We start from the raw sequence: 19,545 nt of genomic DNA, 5'->3' as shown, positions 1-19,545 counted from the left end.
AATTTAGTATTGGAGGGCAGCGCGGAGGGTAAAAATCGTAGAGGGAGACCAAGAGATGAATACACTAAGCAGATTTAGAAGGATGTAGGCTACAGTAGGTACTGGGAGATGAAGAAGCTTGCACAGGATAGAGTAGCATGGAGAGCTGCATCCAACCAGTCTCAGGACTTAAGACCCCAACAACAACAACATGTCCATTTACTATATGCTTCAGCCAGGAGCGGTGAGGCACTCTTTGCAGCAGGTATGTGGGCTCTTTGGTAAAGATTACTTTAAAACAAGCAGCTAATTAAATATTATTAGATGTCCTTTGTGTGAAATGCTGGAATAGCCTATACTTAAGACTTGTACACATATGAACTTTCCAGGGAACATCACAGCAACAGAAGCGAGAGACCTGATGGACTTTGAATTTATTTCTGAGAGGCTGGAAGAAAGAGTAACAGCCATTGAAAAAGTAAGTGGAAGCATGAATTCAAAATAGATGTTATAGGAACCATACAGATTATTTAATATATATTCCTGTGTCATAGTTTGTAAAAAAGAGAGAAACTGGTAAGTCCTGGAGCTATTTAGAATCTTGGCTGACACTTTCACAAATAAATGAAGTGTTGAGTGATACTAAATCATCTCTTAAATCAAATGAGTACCAAATGAATCCTTGTCTTCCATTAGAAATAGTATCATCTGGGACACTCAATCACGTCATGAACCAGCTGTTTTTTTAATGCTGTAATTTTTGCAATCTACCCAAACGTTACTACTGAAATGGGTAGTACCTAACTTACACAAGTGCTGCTAACATCTGTAATTCACAATTTGAAGTAACAGACATCAATGTTGTAGTGCTAATATCCCAACAAGTTGCAAAGGTGGGTCTGTTCACGTGGATGGCAGTCCTTACATACACTGTTGAAGAGAAAAAGTACACCATTTTAGAGGTTTCCATTTCACACAAGATTTATTGTCACAACAATACATATGAAGCACATGAAACGATTACATTTACAGAACAACAGTGCAAGCGGTTCTGAAGCACAAGGTAGTGACCCATGCTGAACCATCCATGTTAGTACATGTTGTGTAGCCTCCATGGGGTGGCAATGCAGATGCTTATTCTGACATCCAGACGATTGTACAGATGGTGAATACTGTCCCAGGATGTGCCATTCCACACCTGCTAGACATGTTCACATAGTTCTGTAAGAGTTGTTGGTTGACGAGTCTCACAAGTCACTTCTTGTCCCATCATGTCCCACACATTCTTGATTGAAGAGAAGTCTGGAAATTGCTGCACATCTTGCAGAGTGCATTGAGTTTCACAGGCAGTGTGTGGGGAAGCATTATCGTGTTGGAACAACACATCACCTTCCTGTTGCAATAAGGACAAAAGAACAGGTCTAACAACATTCTGCACATACGAGGTCTGGGTAGTGTCCCCTCCATAAATACCAAAGGGGAACAAGAGTTGTAGCTTAGCACATCCTAGATCATAAGGCCTAGTGTGGGGCCAATGTGTCTATAATGATTGCACCCTATGACACAGCACTCACCAGATTTATGTTGTATGCACAAACAACCATCACTTGTGTGCAGGCAGAATCGGCTTTCATCACTGAAGACCACGGCGCACCATTCCATGTTCCAAGTGATCCACCATTCCACGTTCCAAGTGATCCTCTGATGGTACCAATCAACCTGTGCATGTCGATGCTTTGGAGGGCTAGAGGTGTGGGTGCCTGTAGATACACTGGTAATGACTGGTTCGCAACAGTCTGTGTTGACACATGCGGGCTCACAGGTCCTCTTATCTGTGCTGTGGTGGCTGTAGGACCTGCCACTGCTGCCTTTACAATATGATGATAACGGCAGTTGTCTGTGCTCCTTGGACGGCCAGAACCTTATCGACAGGTGTGAGAATGTTCATGTGACCACTGATAGCATCATCACTGCACAACTGACACAGCACATCCAACTTTTGTAGCAGTTCTCCAAAAGGACACCCCACCACTCGGAAGGCCACAATTTGATGCCTGTCAAACTCAGTCATTGGCTGTAGGAAGCACAAGTGCATCTCTGCGTTCACATCACACTGAGCCTTCTGGCTATGATCATTCCATATTAAAGAGTAGACACTGGCAGTGTTACTATGCTATCTATTGACAGACTGTGTTTGAAATCATTATCAGTACATCTACTATTTACCAGGTAACATATGCCATCATCAGATCCACATCAATGTCGTCTTCTCAGGTGTATTTTTTTTTTTTTTTTTTTTTTCGGCAGTATATGTCGTGCTGAAGGTAACATCTTTTATGATGACAGACCATGTCATTTTCTGATTCAGTTTCTTCTAGTCAGTCAATGTTTCGACCCCTTGGCTGGGACCTTCTTGAAGATCCTGTGTATTGGCAGTTAGCTGAACACTGTCAAAGACCATCATCATGTGCACTAACAAAATGGAATTTTCCCGCACTTATGCTGAAGAAATGGGTGTATAGAATAAAATTTCTCTAGCTATAGTGGTGGGCCATCATCATTGATTTTTTTGCTCCACAAAACAATGTGTTTAATGTCCTCTACTGTTCGCTGTTAGTGTGTTATGCGCAGGAGTGATTGGGGTTCTTTTGGATGTTAATTCAGAAATTGGTCAGTTTGATCAGAGTTGATGTACTACAGCACGTGCTACATCACAGCAAAGTTTGCTGTAGTTAAGAGCTGGATCACACTTCTGTGCTCCCAATACGTTATGACTGCCAGTTGCAATTACTCTGCTAGCCTTAAAAATTGCAACAGCATGAAGTCAGCATGGAAAAGACACAAAATTTTCATATTTTGATATGATTAACATTTCAGCACAATGGCACAATGTAGACAGGCAGCATGGAAAAGACACAAAATTGGCAAGAAGGCTGCTACATATTTTGATACGATTAACTTTTCAGCACAACTGCACAAAGTAGGTAAGAATAAGGTCATCTACATTCTGTATCTAAGAGGTTTCTTATTGAGAAAATCATTTGAATGTTGGTTGCTTGTGAGGATCTCATGTTATGCCTTGCATAAGGAGGAGGAATTCTACAATAGGATTGTGGCTTATCAAGACTGTGGTGGTGTTGTTGATGTTTGTGTTGGTTAGGGTTCCACAACTGTCATGCAAATATGGAATCAACGGGTTGAGCGGCCCTGCTCAATTCCACAAGGGCTCTCAGTGGTCTCACAGAACTAGCATCATAGGGGACAGAGGTACTACCCTAAGTAACCAAAAGTATCATTGCAAAAATCAGAAAACTATGCTTACATCATAGTGTCCTCCATGACCTTCTAAGTAGACACATTAAGCATGTACATAATGACCCCAGTGTTGTTCCCATTTTTGGAAGCACTTCATGGAGGCCACGAGGTGAAGGATGTTCAGGGCCTGTTGCAATTCCACTTGGATGTCTTCAATCAAGTCAAAATGTCACCTATATGTGCGCTTTTCTTGTTCAGGCACAAGTAGAAGTTGCATGGGGCTAAGATATGGCTAATTGGGAGGGTGGGGAACTGTTGCCGTGTTGTTTCTGGCCAAAAAATTCCATCACAGTGAGCAAGATGTGCTTGGGTGTGTTGTCATGGTGCACTAACCAGTCATTCTTTTTCTACAACTCTGCCCATTTGCTTCAAACATTTTCCCTCAGTTGCCTCGACACCTCACAGTAAAACTGCCCTTTGACAGTCTGATAATGTGCAACAAAGTCCTTATGCACTATTTCCTGAATGTAGAAAAAATTGATTAGTATTAACTTTATGTTGCTACAAATTTTTTGAGCTTTTTTCAGCCTTGGAGGAGATGGCATTTTCACTGCAATAACTGCTGTTCATTTCAGGGTCATAACCACAGTGGTGAATACCACTTGTTACGACTCTGGGTTAGAATTTTGGACATTCTCGAACTTTTTGTTGCAGCTCAGAGCATGTCTGAATCGTGAGGTTTCGCTAATCGATGCTGAGAAGGTGTGGGACAAACATCTCATCTTCATTTCATAGTCTAGAATTCATTTATATGTAGGCTTGACAGCCCAAGTGAATTGTCTGCTATCGGTCTCTGTGAATCATGTCACGCACTGTCACAATCGTTTCCAGTGTTGTGCATGTTGACAGTTGACCGGAACATTTGTCATCTTCCACAGATTCTCAGCCTTTCTTGAAGTCAACAAACCACTCATACGTTCTCTCTTAACTCAGTGCACTCTCAGCACATGCCTCTGTGAGTGTGTGGTGGGTTTCAGCTGCAATTTTTTTCAGCTTGAAACAGAATTTGATGCAAATCCATTGCTCCTTCGTGTTATCTATTTCACATTTCGCAGAAACACTGAAGCACTTCCTGACATGTACAACTACAACACACAACTGCATGCACCGAAGATGACACAATGTTGTGCTGCAGTAGCTAAGATGTGTACCTCGAGGCTTCTTGCTGCAAAATGTAATACTGTACTGGTTTGACCATTACAATGAAATTCTCGGATATTTTGGGCAGCACCTCATATTGTTTGCTCAGCAATGTACGTCCATACAGCAATGTCAAGCAATGTCAAGAATTGAGCTTTTTCGCAGCAAGCCAGTGGGATGATGTCTGAAGCACTATGAACTGTCAGCACAATGGCCACTGTTGCGGCTTACTTTGATGAGACAGCAAAGAGAGGCATGCTGACTGTGGTGCACTCCTACAGCCCCATAGTAATGGATGTATCCACGAGTGGAGGCTCCAAGGAGTGTGAGCTTTGTCAGTTTGCATTCATTGTCATCATTAAAGCCCAGCACCTGGTGTGATGATACAGGATGTCATTGGATATAGCGTACCATCACTTGTTCACTTGTGGCTCACAAAGCCAGTAAATGAGACACGCATTACATTTCTGGCATGTTAAGGCTGGGAGCTATGCCTTATCTTTGAGGTCTCCATCTCAGTATCCTTCAACAAGATAATGCAAGGCTGCATGTTGGTCATGGTGTCCTGACCTACCTTGGCTCAGTGGATATTCGACTGTTACCCAGGCCAGCATTTTCTCTAGATCTCTCAGCTACTGAAAACATTTGGTCATAAGTTGCTGAGTGATTAGCATGACACCACTTGTCAGCCATTACAACTGATGAACACTGGCACAGAGTTGACATAACATGGGGTGACATACCCATTTCTGCCATCCAAGCTCAGTTTTATTCATTGCCCAGCCGGGTTACACCCTCAATACTCTAAACCACCTAAAAAAGATTATCGTGTGTTCTTTCTACTATAATGCATATGCACAATAAGCAAAATTTCATTACTTCCTATCCTTCTGGTCATTGCAATTTTAATGACCAGCCATGTATAATGCAAACTAGATGTAGGTATGGAAATGAGTCACTTCTAGTTAACATTACAAAGTACATTTCAAATGCTATGTAAGATAATCATCCATTTTTGACACTTCATTACCTTGTTATTACACTCCATGTTGTACTGCACATTATGAGAGATAGTCATTGCACAACACTCCATCCATGGACATTCTAAATTATAAGTGTCTCCAAAAATAGATGACACAATGATAAATTATTTATTTGCCAAAGTTTTGAAGTTCCTATGCTATGGATTATTATAATACCTTAATAATAATTACTAATATTGAACTGAACTCCACCTGAACAGGCCTTGAAGGCCCAATGATACCGACCGGCCGCCATATCATCTTCAGCCCACAGGCATCACTGGATGCAGATATGGAGGGGCATGTGGTCAGCACACAGCTCTCCCAGTCGTATGTCAGTTTACGAGACTGGAGCCACTACTTCTCGATCAAGTAGCTCTGCAGTTTGCCTCACAAGAGCTGAGTGCACCCTGCTTGCCAACAGCACTCGGCAGACCAGATGGTCACCCATCCAAGTCCTAGCCCAGCCCGACAGCACTTACCTTCAGTGATCTGACAATGTGGCAAGGCCATTGGCTATTATTAATATTATCAAAATTATTATCATTATTTCTATTTTGTTAACAACTATTGTCACATCATACTTATAGAGCCATAAACTGATTTTAAAATGCTACAAATGGCAATAGTGTGTGTAACTGAAATAAATTTTACTGATGAATATAAATAACAAGGTAAGATAGTTGCATTATGAAACATTATGTGGTTAAACTTGCAAATTTGTTAATCACATTGAAAATTTTATGCTTGTGATTTATATTAACATCAAGTAATTAACCTCATCTGTCCAGTTGCATATAATAAAATTTGGAATTTATTTTAGCCTTAAAAATCTTTACTACAAGATTTTGAACTCTATTGAAGAAACAGCACAACTTATCAATAAATGTTTGTATCTTGTCTATTTTCAGAAAATGGCACTGCAGGAAATACAAACAGAACACATTTCTTATGTTTCACTCTCAGAAATGAACAACAAGATGGTTTCCATCATGGAAAGTGTAACAGAGTTGCAGAATCAGCTAGAAAGCATTGTAAGTTATGCTACATTTCTTGGTTGGCCTAAACATACATTTAAGGCAAAGAAATCACTTTTACACCACTATGTATGATATTTATCTGTAAAGTAGGAGTATCTTTTTAAAAACTGTCATTCTTCTTAAATGTGGTATTTAAATTGTTCATTTTACTTGCATCAACAACAAAATCTACAAATTCTCCTAGTTGAGCCCTCAAAGAGCACTGATACACTAATTATAGCTTCTTTTTTTTCAACATGTAACCCTTCTTTATGTGTGGTTCTGTGTGGTATGGCATAACAGCATTACTCTTTAGAGCAGCTTCTATATCCAAAGTGGTATTTCCTAAATCATTATTAATAAATATAAAAAGGGAAATACATTAATGGAAAAAAATTCCACCACCAAGAAGTAGCTGTGTGAGATAAAAAAAGTTAGTAGGTATGTTTCTATGTCTGAAAGATGACGTCTATTCAAATTTTGGGGTAGTCTCATAAGAGGGGTGCTTGTAGTGCCACTATGAGCATTCAAATCGGGTTTGCTTTAAATATGTGCCGTAATGGTCGTGAACATTAGTTATCTTTGAGATTTGACACAATGGATTGATGTTAGTCAAGAACGCCTTTAAGGTGATGAAGACGCCATTATCAACTACTCATTGAGTTTGAACAAGGTTGTATAGTAGGCCTGCGAGAAGCTGGATGTTCCATCCACAATATTGCAGGAAGACTTGAAACAGCGGAGTGAAAACCTCATTCTGGAAATATCCTCCAGGCTGTGGCTAAGCCATGTCTCCGCAATATCCTTTCTTTCAGGAGTGCTACTTCTGAAAGGTTCGCAGGAGAGCTTTTGTGAAGTTTGGAAGGTAGGAGATGAGGTACTGGCGGAAGTAAAGCTGTGAGGACGGGGCATGAGTCGTGTTTGGTAGAGCACTTGCCCGCGAAAGGCAAAGGTCCCGAGTTTGAGTCTCGGTCCAGCACACAGTTTTAATCTGCCTGGAAACTTGTTGCCTGGTCAGACAAATTTTGTTTCAAATTGAATTGAGCAGATGGACGTGTACAGGTATGGAGACAATCAATCTTGGGTGTCAGCAGAGGACTCTTCAATCTGGTGAAGGATCTGTAATGGTGTGGGGTGTGTGCAGTTGGAGTGATATGGGACCCCTGGTATATCAAGATTTGACTCTGACAGGTGACACCTATGTAAGCATCCTGTCTGATCACATGCATCCATTCATGTCCATTGTGCATTGTGCATTGGGTAATTCCAGCAGGACAATGCAACACCCCACATGTCCAGAATTACTACAGAGTTGCTCCAGGAACACTCTTCTGAGTTTAAACATTTCCGCTGGCCACCAGACTCCCCAGACATGAACATTATTGAGCATATCTGGGATGCCTTGCAACATGCTGTTCAGAAGAGGTCTCCACCCTGTCATACTCTTACAGATTTATCGACAGCCCTGCAAGATTTGTGGTGTCAATTCCCTCCATCACTACTTCAGATATTAGTTGAGTCGATGCCATGTCATGTTGTGGCACTTCTGCGTACTCACAGGGGCCCTACACTATTATGACAGGTGTACCAATTTCTTTGGCTCTTCAGTGTACAAATATGAAAGATTAACTTTTATATGAATTTTCTTGCTTGTTGGCATTTGTGAATTTATAGTATCATACAGGCCATCAGGCATTTTATAATAAAGTATTAAGTCATAATTTTATGTTTACTTCTTCCTGTTATTTGCTACAGAAATCGGTGCAAAGTGAAGCAGGCAGACTCATGCGCACACTGCAGAACTACAGGACTGAAATTGAAAGGATAAATCCACTCTGTAGCCAAGTGTCAAGTCTACAACATCGAATACAGACTTGTAAGTAATGTTTTGCAGATTTTGTGTGTGCTAGAATTTGTAACATATGATACAGAGACAAACCAACTAAGAAAGACAACACACTGAATAAGATATCACATATCTGTGGTCAAGAGCACTGATATTAGTCTTAATCATTAAAATGTTGAAGAATTTCATGCCCTTTAACTTATAAGAGAATGAAGAGGGAGAGCACAGGAACAGGAGTGTAAGCAGAGCACTCACAAATCTCCATCAATAAATACACTAAGTTCAAAACACTTGAGAATGCTGCCTAACCCCCCTCCCCTCTCTTCCCCCAATTCCTCCGGCCCCAGTTCACTTTCATGCTTCTGTTAGTTTTACTCTAGTTGTTTTGTTAAATGTATTCACTATTTTTTAAATAATTCTTTAGCTATGAATCACCATATAGAAGAGATGCAGATAGGCACAACAAAAAGACTGTCAAATAAGTAAGCTTTCAGAATTAGACAACAGACATACACACACTCGAGCAAATGCAACTCAACCCCCACGTGACCACAGTCTCTGGCTGCCAACGCCAGAGTGTGAGCAGCCACGTGTGGTGGGAGAAGCAATCTTGGTGGTGGGGGTAAGAAGGAGACTGGGGCTCATGTCTGTTTGAGTTGAATTTGTGTGTGTGTGTGGGGGGGGGGGGGGGGGGGGGAGAGGAAGTGTCTGATTCTGATGAAGGCCTTTTTGGCTGAAAGCTTACTAGTTTGACAGTCCTATCTGCAACTCAGCATCTCCGCTATACAGTGACTAGAAGCTGTACTTTTCATAATACTGTAATTATTCCATCCTGGATTTTCCATTGCTTGGTTCAGTTATGAATCCAGTTACATCTTACAGAGTCGCATTACAGTACACACTGAATCATTTTAGGGTTATGTTATACACTAATTTATAATGCTTGAAAATAATTGATTGAAGTAAACCATTTCTTTTATTATTTATACACTATTTTTCTTAGTGATCTGTTTCGTGCCATGCTATCTCTGGGCACCAAATGAAAGGTTGTATCATAAACAGCAAACAGTTAAACATATGGCTGAAGTAAATATATTAGTGGTTGTTACATAAAGATGAGAAGATCACTAAATAAAGAAAAATAGTAGCAAAACAAGGAAAAATATTTATGAAATGAGGAAAATTGTTGCCAAACAGGGAGAAAGAAGATTTTTCAACTATGAAGGTGGGTCAGCATACAAAACAAATAGATTGTTAAACACTGGGAAAAGATCGCCAAACAAAGAAAAAAGACCGCTGGGCACAGTAAAAGCACTGCCAAACACAAAAAAGGTGACGAAAAAGCTTTTGCCATTGTTTCCAGTGTTATACTAGGTAGTGGCACCACTGCTACACAGTCTATTGCCAAGAGGAGGTATCAACAACCTCCTGACTCAGGCAGAGGTCTTACAAGATCAAGATGATGGACATGCTGCAGTCACCCCTTTGGTATTTGATATTTGCCATGCGTGGGGTATGCATGGTGTCCTACTTTACCTTGCTGACAGCTAATTCAAGCTCATGTCCATAACATGCAGTCTGTTTTCACTTTTGACCAAGCAATACATTCCATTATTAATTTTGTAGCTGATTATATCTGAGTGAGACATGCCATGGAAATAATTGAAAACGATGTCCTGAAATGTTTGTGGAACGGCCACATATAGGAGATACCGCACTCTAATTGAGCAGCAGCTCTGGAGATCATCACCTGCTCTAATGTACATCCTGTAGCAGCCTCTAGTAGTAATTCTTTTATTTGTGGGTCTTGCTGTTGTGTTGCAGTGAGCTCTTCTTGACTGATGCTAACTGTTACTGCATTTATATGTGAGAGAAAATCAGCCACGGTATTGTCTGTGTCCTTAAGACATCCATCATAACAGGTCCTGTTGTGAGCTGACCACTTATGCTGCAATTCTGTGAGCTTTTGGGAGAAAATACGTAATGGTTGTTGCTGACCTGTGGTAATATGCTGTGGGACTACCCTATAGCAGTTCTGCTAGCATCAGTGGTAACTGATAAGGTCACTGAAGACACAGGATGTGCCAGTGTATTGGCTTGGTCTAAACTGTCTTTCATTCAGTCAGGCACATGTTGCATTTTACTGGTCCATGATAGTGCTTGTTTGCCATGAGCATTTTTCCTGCCATTGTGTCAGTTAATGGCACTTGGTATTTCTACAGCCTGAGGTATGTGTAGACAGTAGAAACTGATCATACCACGGAAGTACCTAAATTCATGGAAGTTTCTTGGCCTAAGCATCCAATGGATAGTCTTTACATTGCTGTCTGGATCTAGTCACATTCTTTGTCATGTAGTTGCCTAGAAAGATTACTTCTTGTTTATGGAAGTGACATTTTTCCTCATTTACGACTACTCCCAATCATTCTAAGGATTTGCAAATTAGGTGAAGCTGCTCTTCATGCTCTTGGGGGAATGTCAAAAATACTACAATGTCATCCAGATAAGAGAAACAAAATGGGAATTTATAGAGGACTATGAAATATTGACAAGTCTGAGTGAAATTTTTAATACACAGGGCTGAAAAAGCAACTCATACAGTCCAAAAGGCATGATCCTCACAGTTTTTGGTATGTTTTCACAGGGGGGCTTGGGATTTGCAGATACGTTTTTTGGCAGTCCAAAATGCTGAAAATGGAGCACCTGCTAATGTGTGTGCAAAATCTTGTTTATTATGTTGTGGTTAGTGATTAGGTACCGTTTGTATTCTCCACATAGACAATGCATCCCCCTCTAGGGTTCAGAATATTTTACATCGTGGTCCAAAAATTTATAATGGGTCACTGTCGGTAAACAAAACATCTCAACATCCTTTATTTTTATTCTTCTGTCTATTGGTCGTGTGAATCTAGGACTGCAGAGGTACAAAAGATGATGATTATTATTATTATTATATTATTATTATTATTAGACCACGTGAGTGGTTCAACATTCAAATTTTGTTTGAAGGTTGTGCTATTTGGTGCTCATGATCTGCCCAGTACCATTTCATTCTCACTTATCATAATTCTCTCAATTTGCCTGATATTTCTACAACCCTCCTATGTGTAATTTCTGCTGTGAATTTGCGGTTTTTAAGAAGAGTATTAATTTTGTCTTTGTTCTCTACACCTGTTATTTGGAGGACTGCTTTAATATCTTCCAGAATTTCTGGGATTCATTGTTCTCCAGACTCCTTTGATCTGGTATTTATTATTTATGTAAGTTCTGATGATTATTCTTTCAATCTTGAGGAGCTGATCAGTTCTTTCATTTTTAATTTGGAACCAGGTTTCATAACCACAAATGGCTTCCAGGAGAATTATGCTTTTATAGTGTTGGATCTTAATGTCTATTGACAAATATTTCTTATTATATTTTAGGTAGTTTTGAAACTGAGCATTTTTATTTTGTAGGTTTTACTTACCCATCACTTAAGTTATGCTTGATGATTTCTGCAAGACATTTCAACTGTACAACTCTGTTAATTCTTTGGTTGTTTATGAAGACTCTAACAGGGGTTTCATGGATAACAGCTCATTTTTCTCAAAGAATCCTATTTTCAACATGATTTTTTTGGAGACTGGTGATCAGAGCATGAACTTCTTTCATGTTAAGAGCTAAGAGAGTTAACTCATCCATAAATGCCAGGCAGCAGTCTATCTTATTGTAGTTTTGTTGCTATTTTGAATTTGGTGGGTTTCCTTTTTGCCAAATCCTCATGACATAATGAAGAGCTACATTGAAAAGATAGTCCATCATTTATTTTTTTTATTGTGAAAGCTTTTGAAATTTCTTCCCTAAACTTTATCTTGGAATTTGTGTTACTTAAAGGTAGTTCATTGCTTTTTATTAATTTGGTCTGAAGACTGTATGATTTGAGGGTTTTTAAAAGGGTGGATATGGATATTATTTGCCTCTGAGAATGAAATAAAGTGCTGTTTATTTCTGTGTTGTAATATTTTTACATACATTTTTAGCAAAAACAAAATATTTTATTACAAATACAATCTTAATTGGTGCTACAGTCTTGTTTTTTCTAGATGTTCCATTACTGAATTGAAATAGCACGTGACCAAGTAACCCTTTGGCTGATTTGCAGTTGTTCCTGTCCATTATTATTTTTTTGGGTTTGAGTAATTCAGTATATGATCTCCGGGTAGGATTGAGTTTGCCTTTTCGTGACAGTGCTGCATTTGTATGTTGTACATGTACATCATTTATCTGTCTTGTTTGATAGCTTTGTACATTCATTACAAGTGATCCAGGGAATGTTACTGTTTGATTTTTCTTTTACAATAACTACATTCTTTAGTATGTAACTTAATGTAAGTTGTATTTTATTTTTCCAAAATAGCTGTCTGCACAATGATGTTTGGTGCACCCCTTCCATTAACCTTATAATGTTTTTCTGTGGTAATCTAAATAATTTCAAATTTGCTCCATATTTCCACAGAATACTAAATCATATTTAAATATGAAGTAAACATTAACATATTTGGCTCAGCTTTCTGTTTATTTAGTCTGCATGTGAGACCCACTTCATGTGTGATTGTATTCACTACTGATAAATTTTTTGCTCTGTTTCCAATTGTTTGTCCATTTATTTCAATATAAGAATCATCTGCTGTCCTATTCTTGGTGAAGAATATGTCCATTGCAAGAATTTTTTTCCCAGATTTGTAACCAAACTGTTTGCATCAAAGTACTCTACTACATTCTTTGTGGCAGTCATAATATGTTTTCAAAGGTATTTTTTATACTCACCATAATTAAGATGCTGGTGTCGGTTGAAAATTGGTATAGCTTTCTGTTACTGTTGTTAACAATCAAATCATTAACATATAATACAGACAGTATCAGACCCAATATGGAACCTTGGGGAAACCTATGTCTGATTACTAATAAACGTGACTGATAGGTCACTATTGTATCTCTATGAGCTTTTACTTTTATGGAGGTATGATACAATCCAGTTACATGCTGATCACTGAGTACCCCAAATTTATTCTCAGTATTTCGTTTAGCAATGAATTGTGGTTCTGCGTTCCAGAGGAGCAGGTTGAGTGTAACAAGATGAGACAGATTGTGAAATGTGTATGTGAGGGAAAGACTAAAGGAGGAACCAGTACAGGACAGGATAGAAAAATCAAGACTGCAATGGTATGGACACATGAAGAGAATGGATGAGGATGTTTGATCTGCAACTGGAGGGGAAGGGGCCCAGAGGAAGACCAAGAGATAGATGGGTGAAGGGAGTGAAGGAATGTGTGATGAGATGAGGAGAGAACTGGACGAAGGTGGAAGAGGGGGAATGGTGGAAAGACAGAACACGATGGAGAGGCTTGTGTTCCCGACAGACCCAGCCAGTGGCTGGAAAATGTCCAAGATGATGATGACTATCGCAGATAATAATCACCAGGAAGTATGGTGGGGACCTGGGCAGAGGTCCCATTCTTCCAATATTTTGGAGAGGCACAGCGGTATTTTTCCTGCAGTCATGGTGTGGGTAGCCATTCAGTATGACTTCAGATTATGGATGGTAGTGATAGAGAGAACTCTGACAGCACAACAGTATGTCACGATCATCCTGTGACCTCATATGCTGCCCCTCATGTGACAGTATAGTGGTACCATTTTTCAACAGGACAATGTTTGTCCCCACGTGGCATGTGTCTCTATGAACTGTCTGCAAGTGATGTTAAGGTAATCCCATGGCCAGAAATATCCCTAGATCCATCCCAAATAGAACAAGTGAGAGACCAGGTCAGACATCAGTTCTGTCCTAGTGCCAGTGTCCTAGATATCATGGACCAGTTACTACAGTTGTGGGCCAACTTGTCTCGGGAGAGGATGCAATGGCTCTATGACACCTTTCCCAACAGAATAAAGGCATGCATGTAGGTCTGAGGGAGTGCATCATCATGCTGATAAGTGGGCTCATACTGCCCTGTTCTTTGTAAATTTTTTTATAATCACTGCAATAACCATCTCAAACCCTGATGTTTCATTTTGTTTACTTTTCCCTCTCTGGATGCTACAATTTTTTTTCTTTGTCAGGCAGGTACATTCAGCACAAAGTAAAAGAGTACCATATTTGCCATTCACCCTACTTTGGCAGAATATATGGACTCATGCATGTATATTCTGCTTTAGACAGATGGTGTGCTTATATTACACACGTCTTGGGAACATCATATATATATTTTTTTTCCTTCTTTGAACACTTCACCCATCTCATCTCATACAGCATCAATAACATTTTTGTCACATATTCTCTATGAAATTGTATCCTTGTTCCCGAAGACTGCCCAGTGGTTCAAGTCTTCAAGATTAATATTTCACTGCAGAAAATCACTTGCATACTAGATGTGACTGCTGTTGAAACCTGTTGACTACATTCTTCTTCTATTGCACTGTCTTGCAATGGAACTCGGGTTATCCAAGAATTCTTGGAGTACATGCCAGTGAACTGTAGTGATGACATGTTTGGAAGCTTGAAACACCTCAGACTTGTACTTTTGCCTATACACAGGTATTTCAGTTTATAGCTCCCCAATATATTTGTGGCAAACATAGAGAGAGAAGGAGAGGAAAGGGGGGGGGGGGGGGGTAGTTCTATATTTCTTCTTTTTCTTCTTCTTCTTCTTCTTCTTCTTCTTCTTCTGCTTTTCATTTTGGCCATCTGAGGACCATGTTGATTCACATTGGCTTCATTTCTTGGCCCATATTCTTTCATTCTCATACTTTGCTACCTCCTCCACTCTTCTGTCCACAATGATTTTGTGAAAGTTTGAATTCTATTTAAAAATTACCCTGTTGTCTATTTATGGTTCTCATATTCCCATTTCTTCCAGATCCCGGTGTACCTCTTGCATCCAGGGTACTTTAGTTCTCCTTTTCACCAGAAACTGTCATTATTTGCTGTGTTAACCTACCCTGGTCCAATTTGAAACCCATCTTATTTCCTGAATTTTTCACATCAAGAGTTCTAGTTAGGTATAGTCAATAATAAAGTGTTGTTTCATCACAGTTATATACTTTTGCATCATTTAAATTTTCATCTACCATTACTTTGTCTAGAATTTCAGGAAATTGTGAAGTAGACTCGTCAATGGAAGCTCTTGGTTCACCTTCATTGTCTATTTGGCTAATTCCATGGTGACACCACCACCTTGGAAACCATCTGTCGAAAGCAATACAGTGTTTGTGCCCTCTAAATCAAAGTGAAATTCCATAGCTCAGGCTTTAATAATTAGCCTGCAAAGTGGCACTGTTTCACTTTGGTTTAATACAAGCCACCCATCAAGATATTCCTTAAGTTTGCTGTCTTTTCCTAGTTTCATCCTTTCTCTATCCATTCCTACATAACTTTCAACTTACAAATTTATCTGTTTATTTCACTTGTGTCTTCTACAAACCCTATTATTGTACCCACTCTCACATGCTAAACTTGCTTTTTGTATCATCATTTTTAACTCAGTCAATAATCTTTAGTTTGTCACTCACAGAATAAGATTTTTTTTTTTGTTTCTGTAATGTCATAACAAGCACACTCAAATCTAGACTGACTGAATAGTGCATAATCATCATTACGACTGTCTCACTAACATTACTGGCAAGCACTGTTACGCAGTCACTTTGCTGACTGCATCAAACTGATAACCATGAGACGTTATTTAGGTTTCTGTCTAACGACACTCATGATATAATGACAGGAAGAGAAACTTAGTGTTGAAGTTAGTTACCCCCATACCTTTTTTTTTGGAGCGGGGGAGGGGGGAGGGCAGGGGAGGGGTAGCTTTCAGGGGCAAATGATACTACATAATCACTACAAGCAAACTGTAATAAGACTTTTACAAAACATTGTATCTCAATCTGCTACATATCAGGCTTTTTCCTGAAGCTTTTCTTCGGATACTATACATAAACAGACTAAAGCAGCCTAGTAGTTATTCCCTTAATTCTCAGTTTTAGTAGCTTAGGACTAGTCATAATATATTTTTAGTATACTTTACAGATGTAGCCTGTAGTGGCTGCCTCTGCCTGTGAGCACCTAACATGACTCATTCCACATTCCTGAAAACTCTTCATCATCATGGCAAAAATCAAACAATGGACAATCCAGGATGGAATGTAACAATACGAGAGAAGGAAAGTTGCTACTCACCATATAGCGGAGATGCTTAGTCGCGACAGGCACAATAAAAAGATTCACACAATCATAGCTTTCGACCATTAAGGCCTTTGTCAGCAGTAGACACACACACACACACACACACACACACACACACACACACACACACACACACACACACACTCACTCACTCACTCACTCACTCACTCATGTAAGCGCAATGTGCACACACGTCTGCAGTCTCAGTGAGCTGAAACTACACTGCGAGCAGCAGCACCAGTGCATGATGGGAGTGGTGACTGCGTGGGGGTAAGGAGGAGGCTGGGGCAGGGAGAGGGAGGGATCGTATGGTCAGAGTGGCGGACAGTGAGGTGTTGCAGTTTAGACAGAGGGTAGGAGAGAAGGTGCGGAGGGGGTAAAAAGCAGAAATGAGAGCAATAAAAATGTTGTTGTTGTGGTCTTCAGTCCTGAGACTGGTTTGATGCAGCTCTCCATGCACATACAGTAAAGCTGCATGCTCTCGGGAAAAATCACGGCTGTAGTTTCCCTTTGCTTTCAGCCATTTGCAGTACCAGCACAGCAAGGCTGTTTTGGTTAGTGTTACAAGGCCAGATCAGTCAATCATCCAGACTGTTGCCCCTGCAACTACTGAAAAGGCTGCTGCCCCTCTTCAGGAACCACACGTTTTTCTGGCCTCTCAACAAATACCCCTCCGTTGTGGTTGCACCTACAGTACATCATCTATCTGTATTGCTGAGGCATGCAAGCCTCCCAACCAACAGCAAGGTCCATCATGGTTCATTACTGGGGGGGGGGGGGGGGGGGGAATAAAAGACTGGGTGTGACGGTGAAATGATGGCTGTGTAGTGCTGGAATGGGAACAGGGAGGGGGCAGGATGGGTGAGGACAGTGACTAACAAAGGTTGAGGCCAGGAGGGTTACGAGAATGTAGGATGTGTTTCTACTACTGACAAAGGCCTTAATGGCCAAAAGCTATGAAGGTGTGAATCTTTTTATTGTGCCTGTCGTGACTCTTCATCACGATGGAATTTACAGAACATGATGTGTGAATCATCACCATATAATATATCTTTAGAGATTGGCACAGAAAAGCATTCTCATCCTGATGCTGGGCAAGTCCATACCTATGTGGCCACCTCCTTGGACTGCTACCCACCAAGCTGTGTACTTCAAATGTTCTCTTTTTATTTCTGTAGTATATATCATGGCAAGGAAGTCTTTGTGCACTGTGGCTCCACGGAAAGTTCTTCATTATTAGTCATGAGTGATTATATGCAATTCTGTTGCAATTTTCGTCACAACACACACAACAGTATACGAAATTCTCATTAAACACTTTTCTTGTTGGGCTGCAAGAACCACTAGCTATTCCAGTTGCACAATAACAACATTACAAGGATATTTCTTCGAATATGTAACACATTGTATCCAGTTCAGATTTCCAGTTTGTCGTGCATGAATTCATCCTCTGAGTAATAACACTTCAGTGTCAGTGCCTCATATAGCTTTCTTTTAAATGAACCTAAACTAATCTGCATCAACTTTTTCCCTTTGATTTTGTTACAAATAATCATTCCCGTGTATTGAGGTTACTGACCACACAGTCTGAGATGGTAGGCGGGGAGCATAAAATTTTCTTTATTTCTGGTATCATGTGAATGGACAAATTCGTTTCTCTCGACTAATTCATGTCTGGTGTACAAAAATATAATAATCTCATACATGTATAAGGATGACAGAGTTAATGTTTTAAGTTTTCTAAATAATAGTCGACATAATTCTTTGTGATTTGCAGTGCACATATTTTGAATGATTTTTTTCTGTATTTTTAGTATCCACACTATGTTTGTCAAGTTACCCCAAAAAACAATACCATACCTAATAATGGATTCAAAGTAGCTTGTATATGCTACTTTTCATGTGTCCATGTCAGTTGCCATTGGTAATATTTGCACTGCAAATGCAAAGCTGCTCAGTTTGTTTGCGGGTATTCAAGGGGTGCCTGCCAGCTCAAATTTTTATCTACATTTAAACCTAAGAATTTGACTGAGTCTACTTCTTCTATATTTTGGTTGTTGTGTACATATCTTAATCTGCTCACATTTTGACTGTTTGGTTTTGAACTGCATCATGTGAGTCTTAGATAAGTTTAGATTCAATCCATTTAGCTGAAACCAAGATTCTAATGCACTGATCGCAGCTTTGGGAATTTTTTTCCAAATCCTGATCTTCAACTAAGATAGAAGTATCATCTGTGAACAGAACTGGTGGGGAGCTGATATTTAATGGTAAGTCATGAACATAGAAGAGAAATAGGACTGGGCCTAATATGGAGCCTTGTGGAACACCCTAAGTGTTTCCCCCCTCCCCCCCCCCCCCCCCCCCCTTCAGTCAGAAAAATAATCTGCACCATTTGAAGAAATCATGATAACTCTTTGCTTCTGTTTGATAAGTAGGATTTAAGCCAGTGTAGGGCACTGCTAGTAATTCCATACTTTTCAAGTTTTGAAACAAGCAGTGCATGGTTTACAGAATCAAACGCCTTTGTAAGGTTGCAGAAAATACGCCTTTGTAAGGTCGCAGAAAATTACTGCCACCTTATTTCTCTTGTCTAATGATACACTTATTTTCTCAGTGAAACTGTTCACTGAATCTATGGTGTTTTTCCCCTGCTGAAAATCAAATTGATTGTTTAGGATAACAGAATATTTTGCAATGAAGTTTTGGATTTGTGCAACAGCAAGTTTTGCAATCTCTCTTGATCCCTTCTTGAAGAGTGGTTTGACTTCAGAATATTTCAGCACCTCTGAGAAACAGCCCTGTTCAAAATATTGATTTATTATTGAGCTAGTGGGTTTGCAATTTTATTGTGTACCACTTTAATAACTTTGGTGGGTATTCCATCCCAACCGGCAGATTCCCCCCCCCCCCCCCCCCCTTGCTGTTAGAATTGCATTTTCTACATCCTCCACAGAAACTTAAGAATTTTTTAAAGTTTCAGGGTTTTCACCTAGGCCAAAGGGATTT

The 19,545-nt window shown here is 39.7% G+C and overlaps 1 protein-coding gene across 1 annotated transcript in view; it reads left to right on the top strand.

The window, feature by feature from the left end:
* Positions 1 to 19,545, top strand: part of LOC126460578 (epidermal growth factor-like protein 8) — a 177,864-nt gene that overhangs the window by 151,347 nt on the left and 6,972 nt on the right. The window contains exons 8-10 of the mRNA XM_050095929.1: positions 369 to 457; positions 6,368 to 6,490; positions 8,231 to 8,351. Coding sequence (XP_049951886.1) covers positions 369 to 457; positions 6,368 to 6,490; positions 8,231 to 8,351 — 333 coding nt within the window. The remainder of the gene's footprint in view (positions 1 to 368; positions 458 to 6,367; positions 6,491 to 8,230; positions 8,352 to 19,545) is intronic.

This window comes from Schistocerca serialis, chromosome 1, assembly GCF_023864345.2.
Source record: "Schistocerca serialis cubense isolate TAMUIC-IGC-003099 chromosome 1, iqSchSeri2.2, whole genome shotgun sequence".
NCBI lineage: Eukaryota > Metazoa > Arthropoda > Insecta > Orthoptera > Acrididae > Schistocerca > Schistocerca serialis.
The sequence above is the reverse complement of the archived record's forward strand: the minus strand, read 5'-3'. Positions and strand labels throughout refer to the sequence as shown.